The sequence below is a fragment of the Oculina patagonica genome, chromosome 13, assembly GCF_052425735.1.
Source record: "Oculina patagonica isolate OP01 chromosome 13, crgOcupat, whole genome shotgun sequence".
Taxonomy (NCBI): Eukaryota; Metazoa; Cnidaria; class Anthozoa; order Scleractinia; family Oculinidae; genus Oculina; species Oculina patagonica.
Window position 1 is genome coordinate 19978046 of NC_135770.1, and position 18746 is coordinate 19996791.

At 40.0% G+C, this 18746-nt stretch overlaps 3 protein-coding genes across 3 annotated transcripts; all 3 read right to left on the reverse strand.

The window, feature by feature from the left end:
* Positions 1–1596: 1596 nt before the first annotated feature.
* On the reverse strand, positions 1597–4451 carry LOC144634609 (uncharacterized). The gene is made up of 3 exons (XM_078493625.1): positions 3979–4451; positions 3061–3116; positions 1597–2829 (listed from the first exon to the last, which is right to left on the reverse strand). The coding sequence occupies exons 1-3, from the start codon at positions 4373–4375 to the stop codon at positions 2071–2073; spliced, it is 1212 nt and encodes a 403-aa protein (XP_078349751.1). The 5' UTR covers positions 4376–4451; the 3' UTR covers positions 1597–2070.
* Positions 4452–6133: 1682 nt separating this feature from the next.
* Positions 6134–7878, reverse strand: LOC144634611 (uncharacterized). Its single transcript, XM_078493626.1, has one exon. The coding sequence runs from the start codon at positions 7666–7668 to the stop codon at positions 6475–6477; it is 1194 nt and encodes a 397-aa protein (XP_078349752.1). The 5' UTR covers positions 7669–7878; the 3' UTR covers positions 6134–6474.
* Positions 7879–10442: 2564 nt separating this feature from the next.
* On the reverse strand, positions 10443–11880 carry LOC144634685 (uncharacterized). Its single transcript, XM_078493719.1, has one exon. The coding sequence runs from the start codon at positions 11589–11591 to the stop codon at positions 10818–10820; it is 774 nt and encodes a 257-aa protein (XP_078349845.1). The 5' UTR covers positions 11592–11880; the 3' UTR covers positions 10443–10817.
* Between the last annotated feature and the right edge of the window lie 6866 nt (positions 11881–18746).

The window sequence follows — 18746 nt, forward strand, 5'->3', positions numbered from 1 at the left end:
CTTCGAGCCTAGTGGCCCATACAGGCCGGAGCTTATCTCGGTTTCCGTAGCATTAAGCGACTAGGAGAATTGTTACTCCCCCCTGGATGGGAAGCTAGTCCATCGCAGGGTTACCCCCCACAGTAAATTCGCCGGTACCCATTTATACACCTGGGTGGAGAGAGGCACTGTGAGAGTAAAGTGTCTTGCCCAAGAACACAACGCAGCGCCCCGGCCAGGCCTCGAACCTGGGCCGTTCGACTTGGAGGCGAGCGCGCTAACCATTAGGCCACTGCGCCTCGAATTTGTTGAATAATAAAACAATTATCCTGCTCAATCTTGTGGAATATCCTCTGATTTTAGCCAACTTGGCCAACGGCCTCGTCGGCTAAGTATCAGGTGATATTCCGCGCGATTTTGCAGGATAATTGTTAAATATATAACATATAATGAATATAGCCCACCCGGGACTCACTCCACTAGTGCCATGGTGTCTGAGGCACCCATTGAACTCCCGTACCATTTACTTGTGGGTTCCCCACCTTAAGCCGGGTTTACACAGGCAATTTTCATTTGACAAATCGAAATATATTCAATATATTTGTAATTATTATCCAACAGATGCGTACGCTGCCCATATATGGTCAAAATGTTAACGATATCTGTCATCCGTACATAACAGATATCCTGCAATATTTGTAAGTTGCGAAGATTCGTCCCAAATCTTGTAAAGCGCTGCATAATTACAGTTTTTCTACGTGCAAAATGTGTTTTGTTGACAATTTGTTGAATAATAAAACAATGATCCTGCTCCATCTTGCGGAATATCGTCTGATTTTAGCCAACTTGGCCTACGGCCTCGTCAGCTAAGTATCAAGCGATATTCCGCGCAATTTCGCAGGATAATTGTTAAATATTTGTTGTGTCATCTACATTAACAAATTAATTCCTATTTAGCACTCCAAAGTGTATTGCGCCAGTAATGACCTATAGTGTTCAGTGGGAATTTGGGGACCACGTATGTTGATGCAATATTTGCCACATTTTATGTGGCAAATATTTTGTCACACAAGAGGTAACTCTCCAGCTTGTCAACGAGTATATTTGTCACATAAAAATTGACTAGTTTTTCTCATCTAAATGAACAAATAAGTCACATGAAAATTGCTTGTGTAACCTCGCCTTTAGAAATCCTCCTTGCCATCTTTTCTTCTCCCACCTCCCATCCCCTCCTCCCCCTATTTTCCAGGCTTCCCCCCGCCACTTACACATTGCTTGGTAGGTTAAGATCTACTTCCTTGAGACAAACTGCTAGTCCAGGAGTTTTCCTGCATTCTGAAGATATGATATGCTAGGTTTCAGCAACTCTTGCTAGGTCCTTATCAAAAAGTTAAGGGTTTAGATATTGGAGCAGATCCTCCCTGTATTATAATTTTTTGAGTACCCTCCCAAACCCGGAGGCCAACAAGTATCGGTAACACTGTCAGTTTTGTATAGCACTGCCGTGCCCCATTTGGAGGTGAATTACAATATAAAAGGCAGTGGAATAACTATTTCCACCAAACAACAAATTGTTTCTCACAGTTCTATACTACAAAAGTCAAAACTGAAAAGGTGTATATCAAGTGCACATAACAGTTTTCACTGGTCAGTAATTTATCTGGTAGATACATGGAGGGTGGATACCAGGAGGCCGTTCACCTGGTGGTTTGACCTGGGCGCAAAAAGTGGCATTCTGAGCAAAAAACATGATGCATTTCTTTTTTTTCATATTCTAAACAATAACATAGTTCTGTTCAAAACTAGAACAAACAATAACAATTTCCCAATTATTTCACTTCACATGTGATTGCTGACTTGTTCATAATTCTCTTAACATTCTTCGCTCACGCATGGGACCAAAAATGGCCTTAAGGATATCATCTTAGACATACATGTAATCATAAAAAATTAATGATAAACAAAACATTTCAAATTTGCTTCTGTAAACTTAAAGGTGTTGCCTTTGAGTTTTGTTCACCTACAAATCCAACTGGCACTGTTCAATCGACATTAACAAAAATACAAATTGCCGATTAAGGTTTGGAGAATTTACTCTCGAAATGGTGAGTCTTTAGACAGCAGGAGAGACCATCCTTGAAATGGCTGAACAGACACTGAATCTGAAGTGTCGTCAGTATGGATGGTAAAACCCGGCATTCCTGCCACAAGTTTGGCAGTGTCAGTCACACCATCCATGTGATTGATGTCGACACCAGCTGGTTTTCTGAGCTGGAGTGGTAAACTGACCAGGCCGCTCGTCATCTGGCTGATATCCATGTCATCTTTCCTGCCCTCCAAAAACTCGGTTATCCATCCCCTGTAACGATACTTGCCCTCAATGACCATCCCCGAGCCGTAAGCATTCTCATAAGTGATAACATGACTCCACCATTTCCGATCTGGCTTGCCCTTGTAAGTAGCCAACAATTTGCTGAACACTAGCTCCACAACATTCCACCACTCTGATGTCAAGCCAAGATTGTACTGTATCGGTTCAAGCAGTGTTCGCAGTACCTTCAGTTTGGATTTTAGTTTTTTCCAGTCATCTTCAGTGCCTAGCATCTCAATTGCAGGGATTCCGCAACCTCCAAGCATGCTGTAAATAAAATACTCTTGAACTGAATACATCAATGTGATCTGCGAAACGATCTTCTGTACTGCAGTTGTGGTGCTGAAGTCCGCCGTCATTCCATCCACGAACTCAGGTACTTTGACATTCTCTTGTATTCCCTTCCCTATTTGATCAAAGAACCAACTGTAGTCAACGGTATAGATGCTTCGATCAGGTACTTCCACTTCAATGGTTTTCTATAATAACAATATTAATATTATTAATAAAATGATGATGATGATGGTGTGTCTTAAGTCCAACTTTTTATTATGCAAATTCCGCAAAAACATGTTTTATTGTTTTGTCAACCAACATGGCCGCCTTGTCACGTGGTTGCAAACCAAGAATTGAATTTTTTCCCGGTTCTCGGTTTCTCGTTCTCCGTTACTCTGTTTAGTAACACCCCTCATGTGTATTTAAAAGCTTACCTTTCCCTCGTGATCAACAAACATCTTGCGAACGGACTCTTCCTTCGCGTTTCTGTCGATAGCCCCGACGATTCCAATCAATGAGTATCAATAATCAATAAAATCAATAGTTATCAATAATAATCAATTGATTGATATTGATTGATATTGATAATCAATTAAAATCAAAGCCGCAATGTTGAGTGATTTTCGATTTTCATTGATTTTCATTGATTGCCATTGATTGTCATTGATTTCTATTGAAAACTTAAATCGGTTTTATTTTTATTTTTTTTTTTAATAAATCTCACGGACGAGGACAGAGACCCAATTTTATTTCTGATATCCGATTACTGAAGTAAAGTACCACAGAAACAACAGTAATAATTAACAGTAACTTTTTATTATATTCATTTCTTTGCTGTATCATCCTATTGACATGTATTGACAACTATTTCAAACATGCATTTCCTGCAATTTAGTTGGTGTGTTCGTTTATATGACATTAACAATAGCGTTACTCGAACTAGACTTCAATATTGTTTCGTTTTCTCAATTCTAGATAGATCAGTGCAATCAAACAGAAACAATTTAACAATTTAATAAAATTTAACAATTTAATAAAATCGACTACACAAGAAATAGAAATCTTCACAGACATGGCGCCGATGATGTGTTTCAGTGTGTTTGCAAACGCGCCGGGAAACGCGTTAAATCAAGCAAATGCCTTTGTAGCCGGGTTTTTACTGTTGCACAATCAGCTATTGATTATCAATTAAAATCAATGAAAATCAATGAAATTAAGACGGCTCGGTGAGTGATTTTCGATTTTTATTGATTATGTAAATTAATCAATATCAATCAATTGATTACTATTGATTAATATTGATTATATTGATTGAAATCAATGATTGATTTTCATTGATTGAAATCGTCGGGCGATAGCGCAAGCCACTCGTCTGATAACACTGAACCACCAGTCATCTGGGGAGGTTCGTAATTTCCAGTGGTTGTTGTAGGCTGTCAGAACGGCAGAAAACAATCCGCAATTTCCAAGCGAATAAATGCTCTCCGTTGATCCCAAGGCGGCAATCATATCTTGTGGAAGAGAGTAATTTACCCCCGTATTTGGATGGTAGACAGCTCTTATTTCTCGTTCCGAGGATTGACCCAGCGAGTAATCCTTGATCAACTGTTTTGCTTGGCTGGGTACAAGTTTGCTGTCTTCGACTTTGACTGGAACCAGATTGATGGCAAGAAGGACAGAATTGACACTCACTCCATCGACCGTGGTGTGTTGACTAATAACAGGAGCCTTAGCTTTGTTCTTAGCCATCGTGCAAACGGTAAACAAGCAACAGAATTTTCCAACAGTCAGAACAGCCAGAAATCACACTTTGAGCATCACTTTAGCATCGCATGTGACCACTGAGCCGAGAGGAGAATGGGTTCCACTGGTCTTAACGCGGGAAATTTTTGCGCGGGAACGCACGAGACTTCACCCATTTGCGCGCGTTTTGGACGCGTTTTACAAGACCGCACAAGTTGCTCGGCAACTTTTTGGCAACTTTTCATACTTCGAGCAACTGTTTTTTCCCCAAGAGCATTTTTTTTTAATTTCGAACAACTTCTTGTGTTCGGAACAATTTCTAGACCGAAGATTGTCCGAGTGTTGTTCGAAGGTGATATGCACGTTTGGAACGTCTTTCGACCTTTTTCGAAGATTTGTGAGCTGAGGTTTACTAAAGACTTCCGAAGAATATCCGAAGAGGCACGTTTTGAATATTTTTAGAGCAACTTTTTGGGAAATTTCGAGCAACCTATGAACAGCCCTACTCCTCAGAACATCCAAGAACTCAGGTGAAAAGAGTTGCATTGTACTTAAATACAGAAAACAGGTAAGCTTAATATAAAACTGATGTTGAAACTTGCTTTTCAGGTCAAACTTTAACTGTCGTTTTCACATGTTCACCCAAGGTTGAACTAGGAACAAATTTAAAGCACTCTAAAAAGAGTCATGGGCTCCAGCTAAAAACAGCTGGTTCCATCAAACATTTTTCCTTTTCAAAAGTTGTATAGGCCTGGTCGGAGACTTATAACAAAATTCAAGTTTTAGAAGCCATCTGGAGTCATAATCGGTTGTGGTTCCTGAAGTCATGGTTAATAATTGATTAAGTTCCTAGGCCTCTATTTTCGTCGCGGTCAACACAGTTCCGGTTCGTCACGAAACAAGTAGTAACGTCATAGGACCGCGAACACCTGGGAAAAAGCCGACAGGAACTAGGCAAGGTTATAAATAAGGGCAGGTGCCCCAGGAGGGGGTGGTGTCTTTAAAAGAAACAGTACATGGTGCCTCAACATGGTAAAGTTGAGAACGTGCTTTTTTGAGCTCAAGCAACACTCAAAGTTATTATGACACCTCATAACCATGGAAACAACCTTGAAAACAAAGCCTCGTTGATAGTCTACCAATACAAACAAAAACCTTCTTTGCCTCCACTCTCGTAAGCGACTAACTCCAGTTATGACCACCATTGTAAGGATAGTGAAACCCTGTTTCAATTGTCACTCAACATAAGTAATTTAAAGCACTCATAAGCAAAAAAAGTGAACATTAAGTCATGCGCATCTTTCTAGCTTTTCTCTGGAATACACCTACATGGGCAGTATAAGGAAAGAATATAGATGACGAATTTTTGAAAGGGGGGGGGGGGCAGGGGGTTAGATGTTAAAGTAGCATGAGTCACAAGTATGTTGTGTTATACCTAATTATTATGCCTTGTTGAGGCACTTTGGCACCAATTTTTTTAAGTCCATATAAGATTAGTCAAGTATTGATGCACAGATGCAGCCTGGGGAAGGGCGTTGAGTTGGCGAAAGTGCCCTGAGAAGATTGGTGGAGTATGTTAAGCTTCCTGAAACCATTACCGTTTCAAATCAAAACACGAATTTCCCTACCCTACTGAAACTTGATCCAAAAATTGATACGCTATTTCAGATCTATCAAAACAGCTCGAAACCATATCCTTTAGAGCTGCACATACCTGTAAACTGATTGATACGAGTGAGAACTACCTCAAGGTGATGCATTTTGTGTTTATATAAACAAACTACCGGTAAGACATTTACATCCACTTTGATATGAATCTGAAATCTATTTTTATTTTGAATGTGTGTTTGCTGGTACAAAAGGTTGGAGCAGTCAATAACAACTGAATTGCAAAATGAAACTGATGAGTTTCGATCACATCTGCTTCCTTCAGTTCAAAGTTTTTGTTGCCTTTCTTTCACCCACTAAAACTGTCACTTTTGAGGAACTAATCTCTACTTAAACAATATACTTTAACAAAACTCCAAATAATTTAATTCAAGCGTTCCTCTTATCCTCTTGGTAGTCCAGATTACCTTGTTTGAATAAGTCTTTACTCAGAAGCTTTAATACTTGCAAAAAGGAGAGTCTTTAGACAGCAGAAGAGACCAGCCTTGGAATGGCTGTACAGACACTGAATCTGAAGTGTCGTCAGTATCAACGGTAAATCCCAGCATTCCTGCTACAAGTGTGCCACTGTCCTTCACACAGGAGACAGGGTCTTCAATGGTCAGCGGAACAGTAACAACACCAGTTGACATGTCGTCAATTTCCAACAGGTCCTTCTTTCCCTCCAAAAACTCGGTAATCCAGCCCCTGTAAGATTTTTGCCCGCCTGACCCAAAACTTTCCTGGTAGCTGATAATATGACTCCACCACTCCCTATCTGGTCTCCCGTGGTAAGTAGCCAATAACTCGCTGAAGACTTTCTCCACCAGATCCCACCATTCCGATTCCAAACCAAGATCTTTCTCTATCGGTTCAAGCAGTGTTCGCAGTATCTTCAGTTTGGATTTTAACTTGCTCCAGTCGTCTTCAGTGCCTAACATCTCCACTGCAGGGATTCCACAGTCAAGTATCATTTTAAAATGAAAATACTCTTGAACTGAAGACATCAATGTGATCTGCGAAACGATTTTCTGCACTGCAGTTGTGGTGCTGAAATCTGCCGCCATTCCATCCACGAACTCAGGTACTTTGACATTCTCTTGTATTCCCTTCGCTATTTGATCAAAGAACCAGCTGTAGTCGACGGTGTAGATGCCCTGGTTAGTTACTTTCACCTCGATGGTTTTCTTTTCTTCGTGATCAACAAACATCTTGCGAACGGTCTCTTTCTTCGCATTTTTGTCGATAGCGGAGGCGACTCGTTTGATAACACAGAACCACCAGTCATCTGGCGAGGTTCGTAGTTTCCAGTGGTTGTTGTAGGCTGTCAGAACGGCGGAAAACAGTCCGCAATTTCCAAGTGAATAAACGTTCTCCGTTGATCCCACTGCGGCAATTACTCGATTAGGAGAATCGATTTTACCTAGCATCGAACCTAGCAGCTTCCTCTCAATCGCTGAGGCTTCGTCATTTGTGTTTTGAGAATCTTGCGCGTACTCGTTGAACAATTCTTTGGCTTGGCTTTGTACAAGCCTGCTGTCTACAAACTTAGAAGGAACGAGGTTTTCGGCGAGAACAACACAAGTGATTTTCAATCCATCGGCGGTCGTGCGCTGACTGATAAGAGGCGGCTTCGTTTCGTAGTTACCCATCAGTCGGGTGAGGAGCAAGAAAACAAAACACAAGACGAGAGCTACCGAGGACTGATAACGTAGGACTGATAACGTAGAGTGAGAAAATATTCACAAAAGGTAGGAGAATTTTTTTATGGAATGAGGTCGACTGCCTGCTCTCGCGGTAGGTACGTTATGTATGGAAATTTTTGTGTCCCCAGATCCGCTGAGCGAGGTGAGCGCAGGCGATGGATCCCTCCTCGCGTCTCACGTGACCGACCCTGCGTTTTTTCCGCGGTGCCGTCTGAAGTACACCCACGCGACGTTTATGTGATGAAGTCTTTGTAATTTTTTGTCGTTTTTTTGTTTTATTTCAATCTTGCTTTCTGCCAAGCCTTGCTTGTCAAACTACACTGGTGCAGTCTACGAGCATGTTACATTCTTTGTCGTTGAAAACAAGACTGAATTAACTCACCCAGCTAGCAGCTTTGGAAGTCATGCAGAAGAACCTCGACGTTTACCTTATTGTTATTTATTTTCGCGGGACTTAATTTTCGCGATTTTCAAAAAATCGCAAAATTAAAGACCCACGAAAATTTATTTCAAACGTTTCTATTGTACTTTTTATGTTAATTTCGTATTTTTGGCCAAATCGCGAAAATTAAGTCCCGCGAAATATTCCCGTTCTATTTTCGCGAAATTAAGTTCCCGCGAAAATAAGTAGCAATAAGGTACCAAACAGAGGCAGTCCTGGCAAAATCCAAGGGTGCCGACATCAAAGTCTTTCCAGAGGATGGTTTGTATGGCTTTTACTTTACACGCGAACAAATCTTTCCTTTTCTTGAAATTATCACGGATCCATCAAAGATGGAAAATGTTGGATTCCCTGCAGAGATCCCGATCGTTTCGACAACACTGAAGTGTTAGGGGAGCTGAGCTGCATTGCGCAAAACTCTTCCATTGCGGTGGTTGCTAACATGGGCGATGTGCAGTATTGTGACAAGTCGGATCCACACTGCCCCGATGATGGCTGCGGGGGCAATAATAAAAAAACGCTTTATTTAACCACAATCTGTATTAAAGCAAATATATGCTCGAGGGGTCGTGTGTACGTGTGACTTACTACTTACCTAAGAAAAATTAATATTACACTGTAATAAAATGAAATGAACGATATTATATTTTAACAAGAAGCTCTCAAAGCTTAAAACTGACGTGACCAGCCTATGGGAAAATTGTGGGGAGACAAAAAAATGCACCCCCCCCCCCCTCCGCCATGCCCATTATCCGCGTCATTTGTGTTGCGACTTACAAACAAAAGGTAAGAAGACACCTTGTGTGACATTTCATGGTTGACGAGTTCCATCTGCAATTAATTATTTTTCTTATATTCTAATGCTGGCCAAATTTTATCCCCACGATCCTGATCCGTGAAGCCAAAAAGTCTATTAAACCAGCATCCAGTGCTGTATCGAATTGCTGCTTAAACATTGAATAACTCGATCTAAAAATGGAAAATTGAAGCAGATAATTAAATCAATTTTTTGCTGAACTTCTTCCTGGTACACGCGGAAGAATAGTTCGGAATTGATCTTGCGTGATGACATGTCTTTCAGTGACAGCTTAGAGGACCAACAACTTAACTCAGCCAATGAGTATGTTTTATTGCCAGCCCAATATTTCGAATTATTAAAGCATAGACGGCAACTCATTTGCAGATTATTCGTTTCTAATAATCAATGAGCCAGCAATTTCGACATAAGCCTACCGCCTTTAGCTGCTATTAAAAGCTGCTGTTCCTACTTAAAACTAAAAAGAACTAAAAAGTGGAACTCAGTGAATGTAGGCTGTGGCATTGCTTGGGGGTTACTCTCCCTATAGAAGCTACAGTCAACTCTCTCTAAGACGGACACCTTCGGGACCGGCCGCAGCTGTCCGTCTTGGAGAGGTGACCGCTCTGTAGAGAGTCGAAGTAACACGACACCAGTAATTCTGAGATAATAAAGCTAAACCTTTGCACAATGCAACAAACCTTTGCTAACTGCAACAAGATTACAATAATAAAAGGACCGTATTTGCTTGTTAAAGCAAAAATTGAGAGCTTCTACGCAAACTGTAAAACTGTAATTAGAAAATGACCTGTGCGACCTCTTAACTGCCCATACACGTAAGCAGAAAAGTGATGTTTTTGGTTAGTAAGCTTGGTATACACGTATTCTTAGGTCGCTGACTAACTTTGCTTTAGGTCAATACGAAGTTTGGAAGTATTTTCACTAACAAAACATGATAAAAAAAATTTCTCAAGTGTCCGTTAATGATTTTAAAGTGTCCGTTGTCCGCAGTAGAGAGGTGTCCGTCTTATAGGGAGTTTGGTTACAGTAAAATGACAGAAAAACGGCAGGGACCGTCACCAGGTGTCCTTCTTATAGAGGTGTCCATTAAGAGAGTTGACTGTATAATATTGTAGTAACTAGGGAAATAAAGTCACGCTATCGTGTTTGCTACACATAATATTTAGAGACTATTTTAAAACTGGCCATTACGTAAGGCAGCTTTCATTTCGAAAAATAAACTTAACCTTTTAGAATCTGGCTTTAACCACTGGTTAAATTTGTCATAATTGAAAGCAGCCTCTTGAGTATCGGCAGAATTCAAAGCTTTTGTTGCCTTAATTTTGCCAACTAGTAAAGTCTCTATTTTGTCGTCTGTATGTGCTTAATCCACATAAACAAAGCTAGAAATTGTCCAACTGTTTCTTCTGGCAATTCAGATTACGTTGTTTGAATAAGTCTTTGGAGACACGTCGTTGGAGCCTACTTGAGAAATGGTGAGTCTTTAGACAGCAGAAGAGACCATCCTTGGAATGGTTGTACAGACACTGAATCTGAAGCATCGTCAGTGTGGACAGTGAAACCCAGCATTCCTGCGACAAGCTTGGCATCATCCTTCACACAAGAGACGGGATCTTCCATGATGAGTGGAACAGTGACAAGGCCAGTCGTCATGTTATAGATTTCCGTGGGACTTTTCTCTCCTTCTAGGAACTCGGTAATCCAGCCCCTATACCCTGAGGTTCCACCTGACTCCCAAGCACGTTTGTAGCTCATAATATGACTCCACCATTTCCTATCTGGTATCCCCTGAAAAGTAGCCAGTAACTTGCTGAAGACGTTTCCCACTAGATCCCACTACTCCGATGACAAACCAAGATCTTTCTCTATGGGTTCAAGCAGTGTTCGCAGTACCTTCAGTTTGGAATTTAATTTGCTCCAGTCCTCCTCAGTGCCTAGCATCTCCAATGCAGGGATTCCGCAGAGAGTCCCCATCCTAAAGTCGAAATACTCTTGAACTGCATGCATCAATGTGATCTGCGAAACGATTTTCTGTACTGCAGTTGTGGTGCTGAAATCCGCCGTCATTCCATCCACGAACTCAGGTACTTTGACGTTATCTTGTATTCCTGTTGCTATTTGATCAAAGAACCAGCTGTAGTCGACTGTATAGATGCTTGTGTCGGGCACAATCACCTCGATGGTTTTCTTTTCTTCGTGATCAACAAACATCTTGCGAACTGACTCTTTCTTCGCGTTTTTTTCGATGGCGCAAGCGACTCGTTTGATAACACAGAACCACCAGTCATCTGGGGAAGTTCGTAGTTTCCAGTGGTTGTTGTAGGCTGTCAGAACGGCAGAAAACAATCCGCAATCTCGAAGCGAATAAATGTTCTCAGTTGACCCCAAGGCGGCAGTCATTTCATTAGGACGATCGAATCTGTTCTGTTTTAAGTGTTTTCTTTCTTGCGCGTACTCGTTGAGCAATTCCTTCGCTTGGCTTTGTACAAGCCTGCTGTCTTCAAACTTAGAAGGAACGAGTTTATTGGCGAGCACGACACAATTGATTTTCAATCCATCGGCCGTCGTTCGCTGACTGATAAGAAGCGGCTTGGTTGCGTTGTTGCCCATCGTGTGAGGAGCAAGAAAATAAAACACACCACGGAAGCTACCGGGGGCTGATAATGTAGAATGAGAAATTATTCAAAAAGCTTTTAAATATTCACAAAAGGTTTCAGGAGAAATGTAGTTGAAAACACCACACGCAGCCACGCGCACAGTTCTGACTTCCTCCTGTCCGCTGAGCGAAGTGATTGCAGGCGATGGATCCCTCGCTTTCGCGTGACCCACCATGCGTGTCCCTGCGTGAGCCGAAATTAGTCGACTAGACACACGCGACGTTAGACTTGCCCCAAGTCGCTCGTTTTTTAATCGGGCGGGGCCTGGGCCCGATTCATAATCTGCACAGAATTTTTAACCGGGTGGGGGTCTGTGCCCCCCGGTTCATAATCTACCTTCGGTTTTTTTTTTTTTAGTTTTTTTGTCGGTAGGGCATTGAAGGTCACGCATGTTGATTGGCTTAAAACAGGTCATCTTTCATCACCCACTGAAATGCCAGTGGAGGAAGGAGGGGAGGGGAAATGTTTTAATTACTTGCCACTTGAGGGATTAAAATTACGTGCGTTATACGCGTTTTCCGTGTGTTTAACTCAACAACAAATCATCGCTTAGACCACAGAGCAAAATAGAATTGCTGCTCAGTTAGAAATGACCGAATATATGAGAGTCAAGTTATATATTATGCGTTTTAAAAGTAGAACGAAAACAACTCTGATATCTCTACCTTCAAAGTCTTCAAAAGCGATCAAAGTGCCTTTGACCTTTAACACTGATGGCCGAGTATCGTATATCGCATGTCACGCTTCAACATAACGCACTTCTTGTTGAACAGCAACAAAAGGAAATAAAACGCTACTGGGTATACGTCTAAAAGCCTTAGGCTTTCTTGTTAGCTAAAACATAGTTAGTAGAGGTGACTACTAACTATGGCTAAAAGAGTGGTTAAACATTAACCACCCGGTTTCGAGCTACTAAGTAGCTTCTTGTTTTTTTTTGTCGGTAAATCGATCCAGACCAACGCGGCCCAGCCGGCTCTTCTGTCACGGTCACGCAAGATTTAATATTTAATAGCGATCAGCCGATCACTCGCGTTTAACATGAACACTCTGCTCTCTGAAATGTATAATTTTGTTTCATTCCATATTTTACAAAAAGAGAGGGCTGAATATATCACATAGCGAAAACAAAGACCGCTTGGACATGTCCAAGCTATTTAAAACTACCACTACATCATGCATCAGACTCATGTCACGCGATCTCTCGCTTGTAGCTATAAATAATCATTCACCTATTTTCTGTTTGAATACTCTGCGCTCTGTTTGTGTGAAATATTTATTGTTGTGTTACTCAAGCGTTTGGCTCGGAGCGATTACAAGTCGTACAATTTACCTGGAACGTGTTAAATATTGCAAAACGACGACTTATTTTCTAAATATCCCAATTTTTGTTTTGAGTTTACGGTATTTTGAGAATCGAAACGTTATCGAAACGTAAGTTGCAAGCTCAGCAAGAATGTGTCAAAGCACGGGATACACGTCGTCGCGCCAGGGGAATTACCAAAAGCTTGTCGGAAGACGCTAAACGGAGAAACACAATGGGATGGCCTTAGTCTACTTTTTATTTTGGCGTGATTTGGCTTTCTTTTAAATGAACTGGTTTGGGTTTATTTTATTGAACATTCGGAACAAAATAAATATTTGCATGCGTAAGCAGGCATTTTTCCGGCTAGGCATGTGGTTTTAAAAAGCAAAAGATGACGTGGTAAAGGAAATTCATGTCACGTTCACTCCGTGACCACAGGGAGCCCAGGCTCACGCTTTGACAACTCGGTCAAAATGGCGGCTTCAAAATTATAAAGATTTGTATGAAACATTATAGGAAAAAATCAGATCGAAAGAAAATATAATAAACCGCTAGTAAAGTTCACATTTCATTTCATATGTTGTCTATGTGACGTTTCTTGACTGTTCTAAAGCATTTAAACCCTATTTAACCGATATTTTTAATTTTAGTTTACTCTTACCTAAATATATGCAAGGGTGAACACTTCCGACGCTAGATAAACACCACTGTTCGACACAAATGAGCCAAAAATTGCTTTTAATTTGATCCACTCACTCCAAAACTTCGCATGGGCATAATTCGAAGACCATTCTTTTACTGCAGCAAATTTTTGATTCGCCTGCCACTCTCCGCGATTAAAGAATACGGGAAAAATGACCAAGGTTTGCAAACTTTTGGCTTTCTCCAACACCTTGAACCAGAGAGAGTAGACGCATTTTTAATTAGCCTTGACTTTCACGTGCAGCCTCACGCTATGATTGGGCGATGGTTGTCAGGGCGACGATACTTTTTTCCCGTGGGGGAAGGAGGCAAACGAGACTGTCAAGGGTGCTCTGCCTTACACAAGTACACTGGCCCGAGCTCCCATAGGGTAATTTTGCCTCACATACAATTCTAGAATCACAGGTATACCGTGACGGAATTTTGCAGAACCCTGCATATTAATATTCGTCGTTAAAACCGGGAGACTGATCAACTGACGGACAAAAATAACTAAAAGAGTCCTAAAACCAGGCGCTAATCAAATGACTTGTTACTCTGTCAGTTTTTCCGTGAGATTTCTGTTTCTCGTCGTGAGATTGAAGTGAAAACCGTGAGTCTCAGGACAAAATCGTGAGACTTGAGAGGTCTGCAGATGCTGTTTACACTGACAGTTGCGTTTATTTTTAAGCTTTTTGTTTGTTTTTCTTAGTGATAAAAGCAATCACACGAGATTCCCACCATTCTAGTCATATTAGTCAATCAGATAATAGCTACCGTTTCGTGAGAACAATGTGTTTTATGATTTTGGTACAGCAACAGGGGAAAAGCATGTCTTAAACAGGGTTGCGCCTTACAGAACTGTAGGTATGTCGACCGACAATATGTCAGGAAAACCTTTTTTTGCCGTTTCCATTTTTGATTAGATCCGATTTCAAAGATGTAATAGACCGTAGTAGTCGAACCACATGTGTGCCTTTACTTCAGTTGACTAGCTAGCTTAGGCAAGTTAGAATTTGTGCTGATTAAACTAGTTCAAAACAACTGATCCCGTGGACATTATTTTCCTTATGTGTCTTCAATTTGAGTATCACTCGAAAACACACGCGAAAGGTCAACCATGAAACTTTGCTTGGTAGTGTGCGTGAGATTATTGAAACGTGAGGCTGAAAACGTTCTTATCCAGGCGTAGTCAATCGATAGAAATCGATATCGGAAATCAATCGATACAATCGATATCTATCGATATCAATCGGTGATTGATATCGATTGAAATCGGTAATCGATAACAATCGAACTCACAGAAAAATATTATTATCGATTGTTATCGATTGAGAAAATCGATAATAATCGATAGCAATCGACAGTAGTCGATAACAATCACTAATCCCAAGAAGCCTCTGGAGGTGTATTCGTTTCAAACATATTCTAAAGATGGCGTTACTATTTAGTAAAACAATACGACACCGGCGTTTAAATGGTGAAACATTTTATTAATTCAGCATCTAGTCCTGCCGAAGTCCAGTCTGGGGTCCAGGCAGAATGTTTTCATAAAGATTCTCGGGGTCCATTCAACCCAGGCAGCGGTCAGAGCGCTGTCGATTGCTTCTCCATTATGGCATTCAGTTCTTGCGTTGGTGAAAGTTCAACTCGATCCAATAATTATATGCACGGACATTGTAGCCCTCCCAAATGATTCCATCTTTTTGCTTCATACAATGCATTTATGACGTTGTTATAGCGAGACTAGAGGGTTGCGCACCGCTACATATTGTTCTTGTTCTTTTAGTACAAGTTTGGTAATATTTGCATTACATATCCACGATTGAAGAACTCAATACACCCATAAAACAACATCGTGTCCATGTTTAACATGAGGAATTGACATAAATAACTTCCGATAAAAATCGATAACAATCAATAGCAATCGATAAACCAATCCTTATCGATTTCCGATGTCAATCGAACTCACAACTTTTTTTCTTTATCGATTCCTATCGAGTGGTATCGGAAATCGATATCAATCTTCCTTGTCAATCTTCGATTGATATCGATTGCTATTGATTGTTATCGATTATCGGTTTATCGATTGACTACGCCTGGTCTTATCAGTCACAGACACAAAACAACAAAGGAGAATCTGTGACTTTGTTGACCTTTTTAAGATATTTAAGAATTATCTGTGACAGATAAATGCTTATGAATCTGTGTGTGTCTGTATTCTTTTTGTGCTGTTATCGGAGTCCTATAACTGTTCAACGGCTACATGCTGGAGTGTACTTTGAATTTAAGTCAAGCCTGCTTGGAAAAATCGCTTTTGAAAAGGTGTCGGAAACAAGTCGCGTGACAATAATAAGTACAAACATTATCCGCCTGACAGAAATAGCAACGATCAATTAGAATGAATCAAGATGGACGCTTAATTACCGTGATTGTGATCGGAATGGATACTATTAAGGCATCGATTTCAAAACTTTAAGCATGTAATCTTATACAATAATTAAAGATAGAAACTTCACGGACAGTTACTCAGAGTTTCACGCACGATGCGATCATCAGACTGTGTCGTTAGATGCGGTGAAATACAATTTAAACTACGTTCATGGAGGACGGTTGGAACGATCCTGTCTCTGATTGGCCGTGTAGTACTTGTTTTCGTGCCTGCACTTGGTAACAAGCTCAGATCTTTTGTTCAAGAAGGTGGATCTGTCAGCTGATAGTATGCAGAGCTTCTCCGTCAGAAACAAATTGCAGCGTGACGGGTTTCCGCTGTAAGCGCTTGCTCTCGTGACAATGGACCACATGATCGAAAATTCGGTGTTGTTGTCTTTCAGGTCCCAAATCTTATATATATTTTTTAGTTGGATTTTAAGCCTTTCGCGTGAGAACCTTTTGTAGTTGGAATAAACCTTTGTTTTTATCTTTAACTGTGAAATCGTGAAGTTCAGCGCAAGCATTCACGACAAAGGTTTCTGAATTGACAAGTGAATAAAGAGTTTCGTATATCGTGTTGTGAATGTCACAACTTTTATCGAGCGACAAAAGTAGCTTTAGTTTTAGTTTAAATTTTAGGGGTGAGGAGTCTAAATGTTTCTTTATGTTAGATGCACGCTTTTTAATTTTCGATATCTTTACAAGCAATAAATAGACGTGAAGAGCGGTCTATTTTCAAATAAATCAAACTCTGAAAAGAGTCACAAGACAATAAGCCCAGAGGGCTTTTGATCTAAAGATTTTACTGTGCGGCGCCGTGCCTTTACAACAACAACAATTTATTGAGGTATTTCCATAAAAATACATGGCATTACCTACTTACACTTGAGAAATTACAAGTAGTATCAGAAATAAAACAAAAATGCGATTTTATCATTTGGAAAATAAAGTTTCATGTCTAAGAGACATAGCTTGAAAAACAAAAGCAGCAGTTGATCGACAAACAGCAGGATCAATGCTGTTACAAAGAAATAAAGATTTTGCATTAATATCAAACTCGTTAAAAATACTATATTTGGCGGTTATTTCATTAAAGAACTTTAAACGTATGTTTTCGTATAGCTTGCATGAAAATAAGAAATGCATTTCGTTTTCAATTTCATCCGAATGGCAGAAAGAACAGATTCTCAAATTAATAGGAGTCTTGGGTATTGTGTGTCTACCAGTTTCGATACGTAATTTGTGATTCCCAAGTCGAAATTTGCTAATGGCAGTTCTGTGGTGAGGATTGTTGATTGCGTCCAGAAAACTAGATTTTTTGGTATCTTTTTTAAATGAATGATAAAATTGTAATTTTCTGTTTGTGCTAATTAGTTTTAGTTGATGAGCTATTAACGCTTTGCTAATGTTTTGCTTAATGTAAGAAGTAAAGAGTTTTCCGTTGTTTTCATTTAATATTAAAGAGCTCGAGTTGTATTTATTGCATAACTGATTCATTTTAAGCATTAGACCTGTCTGGGTTTTATCAGCCATCTCCTTAGAAAGCTGTAGACATTGCTTAGCGATGTTATTTTCTGGTAAGCTCTGAAGATGAATCCAAAATTTTACTATGGAGGTTTCGATGGCTAATTTTAGAGGAAGCCTTCCAAGTTCATTTCTGGTTGCAACATTTGGGCATTGTTTATTCACTCCTAAGAATTGTTTGCAAAAATATATGTGTGTTTTTTCGATGTCATCTTTCTCCCAATTGTTGAAATCATCTTTATCGTAGATACCCCAAACTTCTGAGCCGTACAGTAAAATAGGGAGAAAGAGAGAATCAAAGAGTTTATTTGTGACACTAAGGGACAATTTTGAAAAATCCAAGTAACGGCGAGTAGCAAAGATGGATCTTCTTGTTTTATCTTTTAAGTTTGATTTACAGTCTCTAAAGCTTCCGTTTGCAGAAAAATTTATACCAAGATAAGTGTAATTGTTGACAATTTCAATTTTGTCATTGTTTATATGAAAATAATGCTTGTCGAGTAAAGATTTCCTGCATTTCTTTTGGAAGATGACAACTTTCGTTTTCTTTGGATTAACGGACAGCAGCCAATCGTTACAGTATTTTTCAAGAATGGAAAGTGCCTTCTGCAGACCTTTAGCTGAGTGAGAGATTAATACTAAGTCGTCTGCGTAAAGTAAACAGTTTAAATTGGAGCCGTTAGGTAGAGCGATAGGATCTGTGTCTTCTCGGTCTAGTAAAAAAGGGATTTCATTTAAGTATAAATTAAATAACATGGGCGACAGAATGCAGCCTTGACGTACACCTTTCTGATAATCGAAAAATTCAGTCCTTTGGTCACCATACTTAACAGAACATTTAGTTTTTGAGTAAAGATTTTTAATCAAATCATAGAAATTTCCACCAATCTTATAATGTAAAAGTTTGTAGAATAGTCCATCATGCCAAACCGAATCAAAAGCTTTCTTGAAGTCAATAAAACAAGTGTACAGTTTGCCTCTTGCTGTATGACTGACATATTTATCCACTAATGTTCTTAGGGTAAAAATATGATCTGATGTGCGATGATTAGGTAAAAAACCGATTTGAGCTTGATGTAATATGTTTTGTTGAAGTACATGATTTTTCAACCTGGCATTGAGGACCGAGGTAAAAAGTTTTCCGAGACAGCTACTAATGCATATTCC